At 47.2% G+C, this 20,187-nt stretch overlaps 2 protein-coding genes across 2 annotated transcripts; one reads left to right on the top strand and one right to left on the bottom strand.

Moving 5' to 3' along the window:
- Positions 1 to 497: 497 nt before the first annotated feature.
- Positions 498 to 10,470, bottom strand: LOC106604383 (uncharacterized). Its single transcript, XM_014198953.1, has 4 exons — positions 8,893 to 10,470; positions 4,534 to 4,762; positions 3,745 to 4,011; positions 498 to 3,555 (listed from the first exon to the last, which is right to left on the bottom strand). The coding sequence occupies exons 1-4, from the start codon at positions 9,151 to 9,153 to the stop codon at positions 1,031 to 1,033; spliced, it is 3,282 nt and encodes a 1,093-aa protein (XP_014054428.1). The 5' UTR covers positions 9,154 to 10,470; the 3' UTR covers positions 498 to 1,030.
- Positions 10,471 to 12,315: 1,845 nt separating this feature from the next.
- Positions 12,316 to 14,458, top strand: map1lc3cl (microtubule-associated protein 1 light chain 3 gamma, like). Its single transcript, XM_014198957.2, has 4 exons — positions 12,316 to 12,528; positions 12,763 to 12,818; positions 12,909 to 13,015; positions 13,186 to 14,458. The coding sequence occupies exons 1-4, from the start codon at positions 12,471 to 12,473 to the stop codon at positions 13,370 to 13,372; spliced, it is 408 nt and encodes a 135-aa protein (XP_014054432.2). The 5' UTR covers positions 12,316 to 12,470; the 3' UTR covers positions 13,373 to 14,458.
- The last annotated feature ends 5,729 nt before the right edge of the window (positions 14,459 to 20,187 follow it).

The raw sequence follows: 20,187 nt of genomic DNA, 5'->3' as shown, positions 1-20,187 counted from the left end.
GCCTCAATTCGTCGGGGCATGGACTCTCCAACGTGTCAAGCATTCCACAGGGATGCTGGCCCATGTTGACTCTAATGCTTCCCACAGTTGTTAAGTTGGCTGGATGTCCTTTGTGTGGTGGACCATTCTTGATACACACAGAAAACTGTTGAGCGTGAAAAACCCAGCAGCGTTGCAGTTCTTGACACAAACCGGTGCGCCTGGCACTTACAACCATACCCTGTTCATAGGCACTTATCTTGTCTTGCCCATTCAACCTCTGAATGGCACTCATAAACAATCCATGTCTCAATTGTTTCAAGACTTATAAATCCTTCTTCAACCTGTCTCCTTCCCTTCATCTACACTGATTGAAGTGGATTTAACAGTTTACATCAATAAGGGATCATAGCTTTCACCTGGTCAATCTATGTCATGGAAAGACACTGTTCATAATGTTTTAGACCCTCAGTGTGAAGTGTTGGAGGTGGATGGAAGTATTCACACAGAGTCAAAAGTATAATTACAAGTTTCCTTTATTAATAATAATACACACATTTGTAATAATACACACATTTGTTTCAAATAACATTTTATTCTTATTATTACTTTATTGAGATCCATTTCAAAATCCTGAGCACAATATCAATTTATAGCACAATTTGTTTGTTGATTTTGGTCTTTATGGCCAATATGATTGTACTTCAAAGGCAACATACAGTATATAAGGTTTGATTTGATATACACTCAGAGAGGAGAACAAGCTCACAATAGCCATGACAGCGCACAGAGATAAGTCACAGAGTTGCATGCAGAGGGGACCACTCACAGTCACACACTACTGAGAGTCAAGTTCAACAGATTCATAACATTGGCACCGCCTTATCAATCAAAATACAACCGACTGAAATATTGACTGTAACTTAGTGGTTTGGGGTTTTAGGCTGGGTTTCTGTACAGCACTTTGAGATATCAGCTGATGTAAGAAGGGCTATATAAATACATTTGATTTGATTTAGTGGAAAAAACACTTTCATTTATTGTGATCATCTCACTTTCTCGACGTCTTGTGTTTCAAACTCAGAGACCTCACTGAGCTAAACACCCTTCTACTCAGGTCTCTCAGTGAGCGCGAGCGTGTGAGGGTTGCCCGAGAAGGAGGAGGGGAGGGCGAGAACGATGGGGAGGAGAGAGGAGGAGAGAGGGAGGGACAGCTTCCCTCCAGACTCTGAGAGCGAGAGAGGTGGAAGAGGCTGGCAGTAGAGGACAGGCGCTTGTCTTCTTCCCCTCTTCTTCCCAACGCCAACGGACGAACCCGCTCCATGCTGAGCTCCAGGGAGGAGGTCCACTGTGCCCCCCTCAGACGCTCCTCTTTCTGGGCTCGAGGCTCCAGCACGTCCCCCTGGGACTCACTGCGGAACAGAGCCCGTCTGGACAGCCTCAGGCTGGAGCTACGCTTGTCCCAGCCACCACCGCCCTTCCCTTTGCGTTTTGAGGCACTGCTCTCTTTCTCTCGCCTCTCTGCCTTGGCATGCTTCTCCTTTTGGTCATCTTTCTCCTTTCTCCTGATCCCCTCTCTCTTCCACCTCTCCTTGTTCTCCTCTTCCTCAGCCTCTTTCCCCCATGAACGTCCTTCGAAGCCCCTCCAGAGTTTGGCTGCCCCCTTCTTTGGCGTCTGGGCCGTGTCGTGACTGCCTTCCTCTCCCCAGTTGCTGCTGTAGCACCTCTGTTTCCTGTGGAAGCTGCTCACCGTCGATGCCCTCACCAACTCCTTGGACGCATGCTTCCCCTGGTAGAGCCCCTCCCCATCCACCCTCTTCCATCCTTCTCCCTCCCCATCTACCCTCCATCTACCCCCTCCACCCCCTGCACCCTGCCGTAGTGACCCCCCTCTGGGCCGGATGCTGCCCCTTTGTGGCGAGCTGCTGTCCCTGACGCGAGGCAGGGAGCACTGGAATGGGTCATCCCGCCGGAACACAGAGAACGGAGTATTGGCGAGGGGGGAGGGCTGGAGAGGGCGGGGTGGGGAGCGTACCCTGGGGCGGTCACGGGACGAGGGGGAAGAGGCGGGGTCAGATGGGGAAGGGGTTTGTTGGCAGTGGAAGGTGTGTGTGTGGTGGTGGGTGATATGATGATGGCTAGGTGGGTGGGTTGAGGTGGACTGGTAAGGGTGATTGGGGCTACTGGAATGGGGACTGGAGGAGTTGGGAGGTGTGAGGCCGGAGTGAGACTGTGGGGAGTGGGTGACACTGAGGGACAGCTGGATCGGCCTCTGGGGGTCAAGGTCAGTCTCGTTACTGGCGTGGAGGTGATGGACGCTGGAATAATCATGATGATGAGACTGGTGGTCATTCTGGGCTATCTGGTGGGAGGAAGGGGAGGAGCTTTGGGCTTTAAACTCTGACCCCTGACCTCTTCTCTCAGCATCGCTCTGGAAGCAGTCGACATCCAGCTCTACGCCCTGCTCCATCAGGCCCACCACCACAGCCCGGGGCAGGCCAGAGAGACGGGAGATCTCCCCCACCATCGCTGAGTCCTCGCTGAGCTTACTAGGGCTGGCGTCCGGGGCATTGACGCTGGGTTGACTCCTTGTCACTTTCCCTGGTGAAGAATCCAGTCCACTCCAGTCCAGCGAGCGGGAGAACCCTAGCCCTGACCCAGCCCCTGACCCGGTGACCTCCAGAGAGCTTCGGTGATTGAGGTTGGAGGGACATGTTGAGATGCGTGGCCGAGACCTCAGGGCAGGGGTGGGAGTGGCGGCGGTGGAGAGGGAGGAGGTGGAAGGAGAGGGGGAGGCAGTGGGGATAGCATGGTCACTCCTTAATACACCACTAGTGCTAATACCTTCCTTCGAGTTTGAGTTTAAACCCAGGTTTTTGTTCAGATTGGGGCTGAGGTTGAGACTGAGGTTGAGGTGGAGGTTGATTTTGAGGTCCTCTCCTGTCACAGAAGGCAGGTGGCCCAGGTTGATGGAGTTCCTACTGGCCTTCTTACCGATATTGCTGAGGCTGACCCGCGCAGAGTTACCCAGAAAAGACTTGCAGGGTGTCACACTGCCCACTGTCAGGTTGGAGGGGGTACTGCGGCTCTCGAAGGCCAACAGCGACTGAGTGGAGCCGTGGCCAGGGGTTCTGGGGCCCCTGCGGCAACCTGGCCCAGGGGTGGCGGTAGGGGTGGTGTCAGAGGGGGCAACCCGACTGCGGTACTGGCGAGCCAGCCTGGTGATGTACTGCTCTAGCTGGGTGAAGGTGGAGGGGTGAGGAGGGTGGGGGGGCCGGAAGAGGGGGGTGGACTGAGATTCCTCAGCCTGGGCAGAGGAGTCCGGACTCGGGGAGAGGCAAGAGGAGGGTGAGGGGTCCTGACTGGAGGTGAATAGGGGGCTCTGGAGGGCCACGGCATGGAGGGGGCTGGGATAATGGTACACCTCCTTGGTCCTCCGGGACACCAGGTCAGAACAGAACCTGGGGTCGAGTTGGGGTCGGGGGTCAGCGAGTGGGAGGAGGGAGCCGGGATGGGGGTCACCCAGGCTGGAGCACAGGTCAGACAGGAAGAAGAGACTGTTTATTTCCAGGTCACCTGGGTTCAAAGGATGAGAGAGAAAGTTTATGAATATCAGTCAGCTTATAAAGAAGCAAAAGCATTTATCTAGGACTATGGTCCCAGGACTCTCTGGAACACTACTGGTTAAATACAGATGAACTGTACTGAAGGGTCCGTGTGTTTATGTGAGTGCATTTGAATGTCCATATGTGTGTTATATCTGACCCGTAGATACTGGTCTCCTATCACTGATCTCTGTGGTCTCCTCAATGCGCTGAGTTCTTGGCTGCTGCGCGGCCTCCGGCCACTGGATGTCACTGTGGTCTGCAGAGAGGGGCCGCTGTTCCCACAGCCTGAAGGCTCCCCCTGAGGGTGCTCCTGGTCCGGCCCGGACTTGCCCACCTGGTACTGGACCCCCTTGGGCCAGGACTGCCTCACTGGACACAGAGTAGCAGGAGTCTGATAGGGAGCTGCCACTGACCGAATAAAAGCCTACCGAGGGTGGGAGAAATAAAGCGAGGGGAAGAGAGATGGGAGAGAGAAAGATAAATAGAGAGAAAGAAAGAAAGAAAGGTGGGAGTGTAGGTCCAGAGAAAGAGTGATTTGCAAGAAAGGAGTGAGTAAGTGGTGTTGAAAAGATAACATGAGAGGGTAAATAAAGGAACAGGGACAGAAAAGTTGAAGGTTAATATTTAATACGGCTTTGCAACACGGTATCTCACAAAGTAAACAAAACTTAAGGTGAGAAGTGTTGTTGGGCAAAGCCAGGGCCAGATTACCGAACGAGCACGCAGTGCCCCCCCAGATAGCCTATTACGAACATGGCGGTCGGGGCCCCCCCAGATAGCATATGAACACGTCACAAGCCATTGTTTATTCGGGTGGGGGGGGGGGGGGCCTGGAGGTAGGTATCCCAGGGCCCCAGATGTGATAGTCCAGCCCTGGCCAAAGCCGTATGGGTGTCACAGACCACCCCCAAAAGACCCCCCATGGTAGGATCACACAGTCCAGTACCTGAGCTGGGCCTGGAGTCATAGTCCACCTGGACTGCACCATCAAGGTCCGGGGGGGAGAGCAGGTCAGACGGGGCATCCCAAGAGAGGGTGGACCAGCGTGAGTCATCCCCACCAACCCCATCACCTCTGGAATGAACCAGCCCATCTCCACCAGAGTTCCCCACACTGTCCTTGTCCAACGTGCTGGTGTGGCATGGTAACACTGTTTCTGAAGGTGGAGAAGGAACCTGAAAAACAGAAAAACGGGTGTTCAAGCCACAACATGTCTTTAAAGAGATGATAATTAGAGAGTGGTGTAGAATGGATCTCTAATGTTCTTATTTACCAAACACTGATGTCATCAGCCTTACTGGAAGTTCTAGAACACTCGTGTTTCAAGACTCAGACACAAAAACAGAATATGACGTATTCTTTCTCCTCAATAGCCAATTCATGACTTTCTTCTTACTTAGATGAACGTGATTACTCATGACCTCTGCGGTGATGCCCTATATTAGCCTGATTGGATGATAGGGACAACAGGGGGCTTTGTTCACTGCCAGGCCTGATCAATCCTCCGTTACTACGGAGATAAACAGGAGACAATACAGGTGACTCATACTGCCTAACTGAGAAGGGAAGGCAGTGTGTCCCAAATGGCACACTATTCCCTATCTAGTGCACTATTTTTGACCAGGACCCATTGGGCGATGGTTTAAAGTAGAGCACTACATAGGGAATAGGGTGCCATTTAGGATGCATCCTCACTCAGAGGGGGAGAGGGGGACTTAAAGGAAGAATAGGGGAAGACAGATGATGTAACAAAGAGCAGAAGGAGGGATAAGGGGGGATGACAGGGGGCGTGGGTGCAGGGAAAAAAGTTAGACCTTGATCCTGCTTACCAGCCATGTTTAGTTTTCTCTGTCTCTCGCTACTTTTTCCACATTTGATGAAGTTAGAAAAGGTATTTTCTAAGGGGAAGTGAGTGGGTGCTTGAGAGTGGGGGAGCTAATGGTGAGTGAAAAGTGGAGTGAAAGAGCAAGTATATGAAAGAGGTAGTGGGGGAGGGGGGTGCCTGTGAGAGGCAGAGAGTGGCATCTTAACCCCCCCAACCCCCAACCCCACTCCATAATAAGTTAAAGCCACCCCCTCCTCACCATAGCTACAGCTGCTCTCTGGTTCCTGCTCACTCCACCCACACAACAGACGTAGCAGAAGTATATCTAACTCATCCAAAGCCTGCCTGCCACACACTGAAACACAAATAGCAAATAGCACTAAGACTAACACTGGCTTGCGCAAGCACACAAACACACACTGATAACCGTCAGGGCCATGTACACCCCCCACACTCTTCCATGGACATAATGTGAACCATGTTACACCAGTGTAATGTTACAGTGAGATGGTTATGATCAAATCAGGAGGAGAGAGAGAGAGAGAGAGAGAGAGAGAGAGAGAGAGAGAGAGAGGTGGAGGCCCTCGGCACGAAGAGCTCTGTAATATGATATCCCTCTATGTGAGACAGACATTTACCCTAAAGAAACAATATGTCTACACAATGCACAGACAAATCACAGCAAATACTCCAATTAGAATGAAGGACTACATATACATTTACATTTTACATTTTAGTCATTTAGCAGACGCTCTTATCCAGAGCGACTTACAGTAGTGAATGCATACATTTCATTAAAAAAAGAATTATTCCCGTACAGAATGTGAATGTACATAACATACTTTTGTGACGTACTTTCATTAGGTATCTACAGTATGTAGGGCTTACGAACACTTTATGAATGCTCTATAAAGCCTTTAAGTTGTTATTTTCAAAATAGGGCGCATCATTGTGATAACACTAAATACTTTGAGATGTCATGTTGGGAAAGGTAAGCTACATTACCAACAGCACTAGCAGGCAGACATTGGTTATTGATAAAACATATGCTTATGCATTGCGCACTATGCATTATTGATTCATTCTGTTTACTTTAACTGAAGAAGCAGAGGAGACTGACGTTTCAATCTAAGATAATGCCCTCTGACGTCATGTTTATCTGTGTGGGCTGGAGATTGATATAGGGCCAGCAATACATGTCATGGTCCAAATGTACATAGAAGAATGCTGGTGAGAGTGATCACAGTGTGGGCTTTGGCAGCAAATCAAGTGTTGATGGGGTGCAACAGTACTGTACTACTGTTACCCCACTGTGATAGTTAAAATAGCCAGAGAGAGAGAGAGAGAGGAGCGAGAGAGAGACTAACTGCAGTCTGTATCTCCAGTCATCTTTCCCCTCTTCCCTCTCACCTTTTCCCTCTCTACCATCTTCCATCTCACCTTTTCCCTCTCTACCATCTTCCCTCTCACCTTTTCCCTCTCTACCATCTTCCATCTCACCTTTTCCCTCTCTACCATCTTCCACCTCACCTTTTCCCTCTCTACCATCTTCCATCTCACCTTTTCCCTCTCTACCATCTTCCATCTCACCTTTTCCCTCTCTACCATCTTCCATCTCTCCTCTTCCCTCTCTTCTCTTCCATCTCTCCTCTTCCCTATCTCCTATCTCCTCTCCTCTTCCCTCTCTCCTCTTCCCTCTCTCCTCTTCCCTCTCTCCTCTCTTCTATCCTTTTCCCTCTCTCCTCTCTTCTATCCTTTTCCCTCTCTCCTCTCTTCTATCCTCTTCCCTCTCTCCTCTCTTCTATCCTCTTCCCTCTCTCCTCTCCTCTTCCCTCTCTCCTCTCTTCTCTCCTCTTCCCTCTCTCCTCTCTTCTCTCCTCTTCCCTTTCTCCTCTCTTCTCTCCTCTTCCCTCTCTCCTCTCTTCTCTCCTCTTACCTCTCTCCTCTCTTCTATCCTCTCCTCTTCCCTCTCTCCTCTCTTCTTCCCTCTCTCCTCTCTTCTCTCCTCTTCCCTCTCTCCTCTCTTCTCTCCTCTTCCCTCTCTCCTCTCTTCTTCCCTATCTCCTCTCTTCTCTCCTCTTCCCTCTCTCCTCTCTTCTCTCCTCTTCCCTCTCTCCTCTCTTCTATCCTCTCCTCTTCCCTCTCTCCTCTATTCTTCCCTCTCTCCTCTCTTCTCTCCTCTTCCCTCTCTCCTCTCTTCTTCCCTATCTCCTCTCTTCTCTCCTCTTCCCTATCTCCTCTCTTCTCTCCTCTTCCCATCTCCTCTCTTCTCTCCCCAGTGGGCAGAATTGGGTCGGTGATAACGTTGGTCATGTTGGAAACAACAACAGCAGAAGCAACTTGTCTCTCAATCTGTTGTTTAATATGCTAATAGGGTCTGCGTTGGCGGATGGAAGGGCAAGTAGAGCCTCTCTCTATGGTTATTGTGATGACTAATACCATTTAGCATAGCTGCTGAACGTCACAGGGAATCTATAGAGAATAAATTGGTGCAGTGTTTCTGAGAAGGAAAAAGCAGTAAGTAGTGCTGATTCCTTACCTCGGGATCAGTTGACCATTCTCTATTTGATTAAGAAAAAGGGAATGACTTGAGTTGTCTCTATTACTGGAGCTAAGTGACTGTTCACCAAACACTGGAACAACAAACCAGTATGATAACCTACCCTGCATGAGGACAGGGTTCACAGACTCAGGTTAAGCTTCAAACTTCCAACTCCGTTATGAGGCAATGTAGGGAGGGCTCTGTGGCCTTCTGCATTCTATTCTTAGTATTGTACCAACTAGGCCTAACAGTTGTCCAAATGGTAACAATGAAAGCTGAAGGCCACATCCATGGTGAGAGTTAAAATGAATAAGGTCTTTATTCAATAGGTCTACTTCAATGTGTGTACCAACTTGTCTTACTATGGGTCTTTCCCAACCAAATGATCTTATCTCACACAAAAAGATCAATGTATTCACATACTACAGTAGCGTATTTACACAGAAGACTTTTGGCCGATACAGAATATAAAACTCTGTAGGCATCTGTCATCTACAGTATGACCTGACCTAGGTGTATGCTTGTATCTATAGGGTGCGTACCAAGTGTACATTCTTTACACCGATACATTCTATGTCATGTCCTTGGGGAAAACTGGACGGTGAAAAGATGTGGACATTGACAATCTCATCATATGAGATCCATAAAGGGGACAGAACCATAACACCCTTTGTATTCTACATAACCTTGACTGATACAAAACGGAATTACAAGCAGTGGATGCGGATGTATCACTGTCATTTCTAATAGACTGGTCAAACACCATTGTGTAATCAGTACGCTATAGCTCCGTGCTTATGACTATCGCTCAATCAAGGCTATTGAAGCGCAGCAGTCTGTTTGATGCAACGGGATAAAAATGCCCTACTGGCAGATCTGAATGCATTCATATTTAATAGCAACCAATCTTGTCAAGAGATCTGGGACTACGCACTGACCTGTTGCCTGCGGGATGTCGCAGAGCCATCCGAGGCTGCGCTCTCGAGGTTTTTCTCCTGTTGATCGGTGATGACAGTCACCGTGGTACCGGTGCTACTGGTGTCTTTGAGGTCCAGCGCCGCATCGATCATGTCCAGATGTTGGCACCGGAGCAAATCCAGCTCAAGGATTCCGGCCAGGGTCGCTTTCAGCCGCTCGCCAATCCGAACCCGCTCCGTGCCAGACCAGAGCGAATTCACACAACTGCGGCGGCCAGGCATTGTAGAGGCTGAATCCGGGGCGCTTTAGACTAGGAGCTCAGTCTCAATGACAATGGGCTACGGTCCAGCTAAAGTCAGTGCAACATATGTTCTCACGATCGACAATATAGCAACATTGTATCCTCCCGCCCAGTTAAACCAATGATTCGTTGGCAAAATAGCCTAGTCTACATAATTAAATCTAAGCCATATTACATTGAAGCATGTTGACTAAAGAGTCAAATGTATGACACTAAAGAGATGATCAAACCATATTCAATCTTAATCCTCAATTTTGGTTTCGTATTATGATCACCCAATTGTGTCCGACCATTCAGTACTTCATGCAAATGATGTTCACGATAGACCCGACGTAACAACGCTGTAAATAACGTTACATTGGATCAAGAAAAATGTGTCCACGGGGAGGAGCCGAGGAGGTAACGTTCCAAAGCTTGAAACGGATTGGCCAGGGAAGTTTTCGAATATACGCCTTGAAAATCCCTTGGCCGCCAAACTATTCCAAAACACACAGGGAAATGTTCAAATACACGATGAGTGACGGGCTATAATAAAGGTGATAACGTTCACCACGTTCATAACTTAGTCTATGGAAGCATAATAACACAAAGATGCAAAGACTGTTTCAAAAAGTGTTACAAAGACTCCTCGAATGAAATATCTAGATTGACAAGTTTACTATTATTGTGAGTCTGAAAACGAAATGTTCAAGTTACAGTTGCATCAATCACCTATTTGGGTTGTATGGATAAGTTCTGCCCTTTTGGATTCGGACAGGTGCACCTCCCCCATCTCTACCCCTTGCTCTGTTATGTCAACCTTCAACCAGCAGAGAGCAGCCTTGTGACAACACCAGGTTCATTCCCAGAACAGTTTTGGTTTTGGCCTAGAGTAGTTTATTTGATCTCTAGATCTATTCTATAATTCATGTTTTCTCACAGCAAAACAAACCTGAGAGTATTTCAAAGGGGATTGTTCAAACTCTAATTATGTAAGTGGGGCAACATTCTCCCACCTAGAGAGCAAGATACACTAATCCATAAAGCCCCCTGTTTTTCAAAGTGCATACAATCCAAAGGGAGAGGGATAAAGCACCGCATAAAGATAACTAGAGCCCGACCGATGCATCGGTTGACTGATACTAGCCTTTCACATAAATATTTGTATCGGTCTTTATTCCACAGATAAAGCGCCGATATTATATACATATAATAAACAAATAACTCTGTTCTTTTGCGATCATTTTTTGACATTTTCAATGGTTGCCTGAAGAACTGAACATCATCCAGCCCTAGGTCACAACAGGATTGGTTTGACAGGTGAGTAGCTTGCCGTAGCCAGCGTATTTGAATAAGTAAATAATCAAAAGTCGACTTAACCAAGCAAGCAGCCCTGTCCTCATCACATTCTCACTTAGTTAACGTTAGCTGGCCAGCGAGATAGTTAGCTTAGCTATCTAGCCAGGAAGGTAGTTGTTACCTTAGCTCGCTAGCTAGCAGTCTGTGCTATTTATGTGCTAACACTGCCAAAGTGAACGCTCTTCGATACAAAAATAACGCTGTTATTGTCTCGGCCTATTTTTCCTATGTTTGCTGGTGGGCTTATTTGTTTAGTTTTCCGAAATATGCAATCGGCAAAAAGCAAAACATTTGGCGCAGATCTATCATTTCAGGCCCTGTGCTTGCATTCATGATGAGATAAGTAACGTTAGCAAGCTAAATGTGGTGTGCCTAAAACCAGTGGCAAGCATTTCCCTGCATAAAGTTTTCAGCCATCAGCACATGCCATTTGCAGTTAGTGTATAGCCAATACATTTAGAATTGATGGTTTCTGTAAGAAAACATTGTTGTAATGAACTTATGTAATGTAATGAGTTTATGCCCTTCATAGGTTGCCATTATTAATGGGATTGTTTGTTTACATTACCTTTTGTAAATCTACTCAAGACAAATGCTAGTGGTGACATTACGAACGGCATTTGTGAACTTGTCAACGCTTATTTGTGAATTTGTGAACAGTGCAGTTTCAGATTGACTTTGAGACCAATTTTATTTAATTCAACCAGCCACCCCTTGTGGTGGTTTAGCACAAAAACCTTTGCATACTTCTAATCCATTGCCATAGATAGGTACAACTTAAAGACGTGTCTAATTTAGCAGGCCGTCATTGTAAATAAGAATTTGTAAATAAGAACGGACTTGCCTAGTTAAATAAAGGTAAAATAAATAAAGCTCAACTAAACAAGTTTTGTATTTACTGTCGTATTTATAGAGGATATATAGATGCTTTTCGGTGAAAATCCTGTAAACAACAAATAAAATGTTTTTAAAGGTTCATTTTAATATTTTGTTAATAAATCATTAAGAATATTTGTTCATTCTTGTAATTCTTGTGTAAAAAAAAAAAGATTTTCATTCAACCTCTATAAAAACTATATATTGGCAGATATATCGCTAATCGGTGACTTTTGCCTCCCATCGGGCTCTAACGATAATGCACAAGATACTGCACAGACAATCCATGCCGGAATGAAGCATGTAACCTGACAACCAGCATTATGGGAATACTCTATTCAGGCCTTTGTTCCCTAATGGTCACGTGTGTGGTCAGATGGACCTGGCTATCAGTCCAACCAAGGGTCAAAGGTGTGTGTGTGTGTGTGTGTGTGTGTGTGTGTGTGTGTGTGAAAGAGAGAGGGAGGGAGAGAGAGAGAGATAAGGTGAAAGAGCGAGATCTAAAAGTTTTCACCACAACCCTTTGTAACAGAACTCTTGCAGACAACCCCTGGGGATTTGACAATATGGTGTAGGTATCCCATTCTCTAACTCTAAAATGATTGATTCTTTAAGAGTAAGTAGATAGTATAACATTTCATTATTCCTGTTAAAACCACAAAATAATCAAATATCAAAACTATTGGCTACAGTTTGAGGTTTACATCCTCTGGAGTTGTTTGTTATTGTTCAACAGTGAGCCCTTATGACACCAACGTCTGAGATATGCTGTAAGTGGTCTGAGATAACCAGTCTGTGTGAAGTGGATCTGAACCAATCATGAGGCCAGGGCCAATACACAACATATCATTAGGACGAGGAGCGGGTCCAAGCTTTGTTCATGTAAGCATTCCCATAGCTTAGCCACGTATCGACCCCTCCCAGGGTAGCCCGCCTCCCTATAAAAGCCAGCGGTGAACAGTGAAGTGTTGGGGTTTGTGCAAACTTCCACCTGAGGGGACTATTACCGTCAGCCTGGGTCAAGGACCGCCACCGGCACAACAAGCAGCCACAGCAAGAAGCAACACCACCCCAAGAAGAAAAATGCCTCCCTTCGAGAAATCTATGGAGCTGATGTCTTTCAAGCAAAGAAAATGCCTTGGTTGGTGCTTCTATTCTCGTCGATTGTTATATTCTGTAGTCATTCTTTATGATAGCTCTAGTCTTCCTGATCAATTATAATTATGGTGATTAAGATGATCATAGCCTGTCATTGAAGAGTGCATGATACATTTTGGTTGACTCACCTGGTGTTTTAGTCCATTCTACACCCTATATTATAACTTCTGGTGGTCTATAATAAAGTAGTAATGTTCTTCTGTTGTGCTTTTTCTAGCAACAAGAAAACATGAAGTGTGCAGTATTCGTACCAAATTCCCAAACAAGTTACCCGTGAGTAATTTTGCATTTTGGTAAATGATTGCCTTCAATCAAATGCAAGGAATGCTAACAGTTGTCTATCTGTGTTCTCTAACTGTGAAGGTGATCGTAGAGCGTTGCCTCCGTGAGAAAACCCTTCCCCTATTGGACAAGACCAAATTCCTGGTTCCATTCGAGCTGACCTTGGGTCAGTTCCTCTGTCTACTCAGGTGAGCACTGGTTGTGGGTGTGTGAAAAAGGATTTGTATTATGATAAAATCTAAGTAGATTTGCTGACAGTCTGTGTGTGTTTAGTGTGTGTGTGTGTGCATATGGTATTGACCATGTCTTCACAGGACCCATGTGATAACCCCTCTTCCTATCCTCTACCTCTCCTCAGGAGTAAGATTGACCTGGAGTCCACCCAGGCTCTGTACTTGTTGGTGTCGGAGAGGAGCATGTCCTGCATGTCGTCCAGTATGGGAGACGTCTACTCCCAGTACAGCGACGCGGATGGCTTCCTTTACATCACCTATGCCTCACAGGACATGTTCGGAGGGGATGTGGACGCTACCCCTCCCTGCTGAGCTCAAACAATGGGCTCATTCTCAATTTTCTGAAAGATCTGTCTTCTCCTCACTTCCTCTCTTTCACTGCACTGATCTGGCAGAAATGGCCAGGTGAAAGCCAGTCCAAGTAATGATGAGCTTCCACCATATTGTTTTCACCTGTCAAGTCTTTGACGATGAAGTGACAGTGAACAGGAGGAAACGGGGAGAGGTTAGATTTTCAAGCTCTTGAGATTGAGCTATTCTCCCGCCCTTCTGTTCTCCCGCCCTTCTACCTCACAAATGGACTGCGAATCACTGTACTGCACCTTCGTCCTTCTCTTGGTTCGTTTCTGACCACTTCCAGCTCTGCCAGAGCTGGACTGAGATGATTGGACTCTATTTCATTTATCAATGTATTCAATGAGATTTAAGAGATAGAAAGAAACCTCTCTAATAACTCTTTAATAATTTAGTAAAATATCTGTAGAGATCATTGTCGTAACACCAGAGAGAAATGGGTTGGCGAAGGAAGCCCTACATTGTGGGTACTCACCCTGACAAGTGAAATTCCTTCCTGTTGGGATATTGTATCACTTCCAGGAACCACTGAGGTCTGTTGGGTGCTCTGGGGTCTCCCCCAAGGGCCTATATCTCCTCTGTTACCTCCTCCGCCCCTCAAAATAAATATGTTGAAACTGAGGAAAATAAGGTCAGTGGGAAGATCTCAATTGCGTACTCCTCACGTTCTCTCTCCTCGTCTCCTCCTCAAAACCCATTGGAGGAGAAGACCAGAGGGGAGGGACCTCGAGCTTTCAAATCGAATGGGTTTTGAGATGGAGAGGAGAGGAGAGAGGAGTCTGCTGGTCTTACTTCTTAGTACTTTAAGCTCTCCTTTCTGTCTTCCTCATGAAACATAATTTCCACAAAATGTGAATTTGTGACCTTCAGGCACAGTGTTATTACACACAATGTTACAAGTCAGAAAGTGTTAGGCGTGTTATTTGGACTGTTTACACTCAATGAAGACTTAGATATGTTCATGTTGTATATCTAACAATGCCGTGCTCTGTAAAATCAAATGTAATCGACATTCCCAAATAAACTCCCTGTCCTTTTAATGTATAATATGGTTTGATTTTTGGCGAGTCAAACATTCTTGTAACTTACCATTCCCCATAGCATCATATAACCATCATAACAGCATGTATTTTCTGTTCACGGACAAAGTCATGAATGCATGACTTCACATGCATCACCCAAGTTCCAGTAACTTCAGAGAGTCATGAGTTACACTAGTCATGTATGATTACTGGAGTCAGACCTGTGCCCCATACAGACATACAGGCATGCCATGACACACACACACACACACACACACACACACACACACACTGTACTTTCACACAAAGCTGCCATGCTACTTCCCACCTCTGTCTTAGATGTGACACCCTTCTACACATAGTTGTGTTACAGAACCCCCTGGCTGCATTTAACAGTACGGGTCAGGAGGGGTCAGTGTGTCACAGGGCCATCAGGGGGGTGAGGAGGGGTCAGTGTGTCACAGGGCCATCAGGGGGGTGAGGAGGGGTCAGTGTGTCACAGGGCCATCAGGGGGAACAGGGGGTCAGGAGGGGTCAGTGTGTCACAGGGCCATCAGGGGGAACAGGGGGTCAGGAGGGGTCAGTGTGTCACAGGGCCATCAGGGGGGTGAGGAGGGGTCAGTGTGTCACAGGGCCATCAGGGGGGTGACGAGGGGTCAGTGTGTCACAGGGCCATCAGGGGGAACAGGGGGGTCAGGAGGGGTCAGTGTGTCACAGGGCCATCAGGGGGGTGAGGAGGGGTCAGTGTGTCACAGGGCCATCAGGGGGGTGACGAGGGGTCAGTGTGTCACAGGGCCATCAGGGGGAACAGGGGGGTCAGGAGGGGTCAGTGTGTCACAGGGCCATCAGGGGGGAACAGGGGGGTCAGGAGGGGTCAGTGTGTCACAGGGCCATCAGGGGGGAACAGGGGGGTCAGGAGGGGTCAGTGTGTCACAGGGCCATCAGGGGGGTGAGGAGGGGTCAGTGTGTCACAGGGCCATCAGGGGGGTGACGAGGGGTCAGTGTGTCACAGGGCCATCAGGGGGAACAGGGGGTCAGGAGGGGTCAGTGTGTCACAGGGCCATCAGGGGGAACAGGGGGGTCAGGAGGGGTCAGTGTGTCACAGGGGCCATCAGGGGGTCAGGAGGGGTCAGTGTGTCACAGGGCGATCAGGGGGGTGAGGAGGGGTCAGTGTGTCACAGGGCCATCAGGGGGAACAGGTGAGGAGGGGTCAGTGTGTCACAGGGCCATCAGGGGGGTGAGGAGGGGTCAGTGTGTCACAGGGCCATCAGGGGGAAGGGTGAGGAGGGGTCAGTGTGTCACAGGGCCATCAGGGGGGTGAGGAGGGGTCAGTGTGTCACAGGGCGATCAGGGGGAAGGGGGTGAGGAGGGGTCAGTGTGTCACAGGGGCATCAGGGGGAACAGGGGGGTCAGGAGGGGTCAGTGTGTCACAGGGCCATCAGGGGGGTGAGGAGGGGTCAGTGTGTCACAGGGCCATCAGGGGGGTGAGGAGGGGTCAGTGTGTCACAGGGCCATCAGGGGGAAGGTGAGAAGGGGTCAGTGTGTCACAGGGCCATCAGGGGGGAACAGGGGGTGAGGAGGGGTCAGTGTGTCACAGGGCCATCAGGGGGTCAGGAGGGGTCAGTGTGTCACAGGGCCATCAGGGGGGTGAGGAGGGGTCAGTGTGTCACAGGGCCATCAGGGGGGTGAGGAGGGGTCAGTGTGTCACAGGGCCATCAGGGGGAACAGGGGGGTGACGAGGGGTCAGTGTGTCACAGGGCCATCAGGGGGAACAGGGGGGTGACGAGGGGTGCGAGCATAGACATAGAGGACTCTAGTGCCCCAAACAAATGGATTTAACATAAAAGTCCTGTAACTTTGACATGGAAGACCATATTTATGTGATCGATACCTTGGCGTTTTACCTGTTCAAACTAAACACACTAGGTGGCAGTGTGCACCCCTTCACTTTATTTGCCAACTCATGGTAGAAGAAAACTGACTACTTCAAAATGGAGATGGCCTCAATGGCACTGTCCATGCTCTCACAAACGCCATAATGGGACAGATACAATGATGTGATGTCAAAGTCTATGGGGCCAAGGTATTTTCAGAGAATGACAGAATGACAGTGACCCAGAAATGGACTGATGGAGGTAGAGAGAAAGAGATGGAGACAGCTTCACAAACAGGTTTAGAGACATGTATACAAACAGACAAGGGGAGAGAGACAGGGGAAGAGAGGCAGTGGGAGTATAAGGGTTGAGTTAAGAGGGTATGCATACCCACTCACTTCACACCATCGTGGCCATTCTAGCACCCTTTGCACATGTTCTAGAACTGGTACTGCTGTTGAAGAGTGGTTTAAACCGGACAACTGGGTGGGTCTCTCTTGGTGGAGTCAATGTTACGAGTGGCAAGGTGCTCTATTTAATCACGTGTGTGAAGAACACAGAGATGGTAAGGAAGACTTGTGAAATGGCTCATTAGTGTCGTGTCACGGGGATTACATAATGTGTCGTTGGTTTACCTTAGGGTACTGATAGCATGATGCTTTCCCATCTGCCTTATACTACTACTGATATTATGAAGACTTTGAAGCATGTAAGCAAGATCATTTGAGCTGGAAACAGATTGTACAGTACACCAGAACAGATACTTTCAACACAGACATAGTCGTGGCCAAAAGTTTTAAGAATGACACAAATATTGATTTCCACAAAGTTAGCTGCTTCAGTGTCTTTAGATATTTTTGTCAGATGTTACTATGGAATACTGATGTATAATTACAAGCATTTCATAAGTGTCAAAGGCTTTTATTGACAATTACATGAAGTTGATGCAAAGAGTCAATATTTGCAGTGTTGACCCTTCTTTTTCAAGACCTCTGCAATCCGCCCTGGCATGCTGTCATTTAACTTCTGGGCCACATCCTGACTGATGGCAACCCATTCTTGCATAATCAATGCTTGGAGTTTGTCCGAATTTGTGGGTTTTTGTTTGTCCACCCGCCTCTTGAGGATTGACCACAAGTTCTCAATGGGATTAAGGTCTGGGGAGTTTCCTGGCCATGGACCCAAAATATCGATGTTTTGTTCCCCGAGCCACTTAGTTATCACTTTTGCCTTATGGCAAGGTGCTCCATCATGCTGGAAAAGGCACTGTTCGTCACCAAACTGTTCCTGGATGGTTGGGAGAAGTTGCTCTCGGAGAATGTGTTGGTACCGTTCTTTATTCATGGCTGTGTTCTGAGGCAAAATTGTGAGTGAGCCCACTCCCTAGGCTGAGATGCAACCCCACACATGAATGGTCTCAGGATGCTTTACTGTTGGCATGACACAGGACTGATGGTAGCGCTCACCTTGTCTTCTCCGGACAAGCTTTTTTTCCCCCAGATGCCCCAAACAATCGGAAAGGGGATTCATCAGAGAAAATGACTTTACCCCAGTCCTCAGCAGTCCAATCCCTGTACCTTTTGCAGAATATCAGTCTGTCCCTGATGGTTTTCCTGGAGAGAAGTGGTTTATTTGCTGCCCTTCTTGACACCAGGCCATCCTCCAAAAGTCTTTGCCTCACTGTGCGTGCAGATGCACTCACACCTGCCTGCTGCCATTCCTGAGAAAGCTCTGTACTGGTGGTGCCCCGATCCCGCAGCTGAATCAACTTTAGGAGACGGTCCTGGCGCTTGCTGGACTTTCTTGGGCGCCCTGAAGCCTTCTTCACAACAATTGAACCGCTCTCCTTGAAGTTCTTGATGAGCCGAATAAATGGTTGATTTAGGTGCGATCTTACTGGCAGCACTATCCTTGCCTTTTTGTGCAAAGCAATGATGACGGCACGTGTTTCCTTGCAGGCAACCATGGTTGACAGAGGAAGAACAATGATTCCAAGCACCACCCTCCTTTTGAAGCTTCCAGTCTGTTATTCAAACTCAATCAGCATGACAGAGTGATCTCCAGCCTTGTCCTTGTCAACACTCACACCTGTGTTAACGAGAGAATCACTGACATGATATCAGCTGGTCCTTTTGTGGCAGGGCTGAAATGTAGTGGAAATGTTTTTTGGGGGATTCAGTTCATTTGCATGGAAAATAGGGACTTTGCAATTAATTGCAATTCATCTGACCCCTCTTCATAACATTCTGGAGTATATGCAAATTGCCATCATACAAACTGAAGCAGCAGACTGAAAATTAATATTTGTGTCATTCAAAACTTTTGGCCACGACTGTACAGTACCCTAGCACAAAGACGCCAAACAAGCACTGTATTAGTCGTACAGTATCTCATCCATATCCATTACAACAGGAACTATATCATTTACAGGGCAGTGATTACTCTGTCAATAGAACAGTAACATGTATTGTATATAGTAATAACTAAAGACAAGAGATGGCTATGGTCCCAATCAAAATGAAAACCGGTGTAAACCGGTCTCAAACCTAAACCAGTCACACTAAGACATGTTGCGGGGGGATCATGTGGAACTGGGTCAGAACATGACAGAGTATCACACAGTCTGAGTTTCATGCTGGGCCCATAGGTGAGGGCTTGACATGAGGAAAAACGTGTGTCTGTCACAGGAGGTTGGTGGCACATTCATTTGGGAGGACGGGCCCATGGTAACGGCTGGAGAGGAATGGATGGAATGGTTTCCATGTGTTTGATGCCAATCCATTTGCGTAGTTCTAAAGGATGCAGAATGTTGTTTCTGTCACAGAGACGCAAAGGAAACATATAAAGAAGAAAACAGCCACAGTAGGTATAACCTTCATTGTATGTAGTGGGCATCAAGTTCAAATAGGTCACAGTAGGTATAACCTTCATTGTATGTAGTGGGCATCAAGTTCAAATAGGTCACAGTAGGTATAACCTTCATTGTATGTAGTGGGCATCAAGTTCAAATAGGTCACAGTAGGTATAACCTTCATTGTATGTAGTGGGCATCAAGTTCAAATAGGTCACAGTAGGTATAACCTTCATTGTATGTAGTGGGCATCAAGTTCAAATAGGTCACAGTAGGTATAACCTTCATTGTATGTAGTGGGCATCAAGTTCAAATAGGTCACAGTAGGTATAACCTTCATTGTATGTAGTGGGCATCAAGTTCAAATAGGTCACAGTAGGTATAACCTTCATTGTATGTAGTGGGCATCAAGTTAAAATAGTAAAAGGTGCAACACAAAGCACAAAAACAAGCTTCAAGGTGTAAACACACAGCTGCTTCTACAGATGTAAAACAACCCACCTGCTGCATTCAAACAGCACATGAGCCTGTTATACAGTGAACATGCCAACACACAGAAGACCAGACCAGGGAGCCTCTGCATAACTCACATTCCTGTCCCATTCGCTACGAGATAGATGTCATTTGAGTGCCATGTATGAAGAAAAATATCTATGATTACCATAGAGACAAGGCATTGTGGGCAAAACAACTAGGCAGGGTTGGGGGGGTAGCATGTCACAGTGATGGTATGTGAGTTGTGAAAAAGTAAACATTGTCAATTGCAATCAATCAAGTAAATAGTTTGAGTGTAAACATATGGTTACTCTTGTACTCTGTTTGAATCAAATATATGGAAGTAAGAGCATTTGAAATGGTGCAAAACAGGCACATCTAGACTTGCCAGTTTAGTTGTTTAAAACTTGTTTTTGAAAGCTTCAATGGTTTCAACTTTCAACTAAAAATGTCCGTCTCTGTCCGTTTATGATTTGTGTTAACATTCTGGAACTTTTTCAACTGTCCTTCCAGCATTGTAAATGATCTCCA

This window comes from Salmo salar, chromosome ssa05 (assembly GCF_905237065.1).
Source record: "Salmo salar chromosome ssa05, Ssal_v3.1, whole genome shotgun sequence".
In the NCBI taxonomy this organism is placed as follows: Eukaryota; Metazoa; Chordata; class Actinopteri; order Salmoniformes; family Salmonidae; genus Salmo; species Salmo salar.
This window is presented reverse-complemented; position numbering and strand designations above follow the sequence as displayed.

Bases quoted from the DNA above. Each gene is read 5' to 3' on its own strand.
- LOC106604383 (XM_014198953.1), bottom strand. From the start codon at position 9,153: ATGCCTGGCCGCCGCAGTTGTGTGAATTCGCTCTGGTCTGGCACGGAG. The intron at 4,763-8,892 runs GTCAGTGCGTAG...TCTGTTTTTCAG, and splicing joins CGACATCCCGCAGGCAACAG to GTTCCTTCTCCACCTTCAGA. The intron at 3,556-3,744 runs GTCAGATATAAC...CTTTGAACCCAG, and splicing joins TAGGAGACCAGTATCTACGG to GTGACCTGGAAATAAACAGT.
- map1lc3cl (XM_014198957.2), top strand. From the start codon at position 12,471: ATGCCTCCCTTCGAGAAATCTATGGAGCTGATGTCTTTCAAGCAAAGA. The intron at 12,819-12,908 runs GTGAGTAATTTT...CTAACTGTGAAG, and splicing joins AATTCCCAAACAAGTTACCC to GTGATCGTAGAGCGTTGCCT. The intron at 13,016-13,185 runs GTGAGCACTGGT...ACCTCTCCTCAG, and splicing joins CAGTTCCTCTGTCTACTCAG to GAGTAAGATTGACCTGGAGT.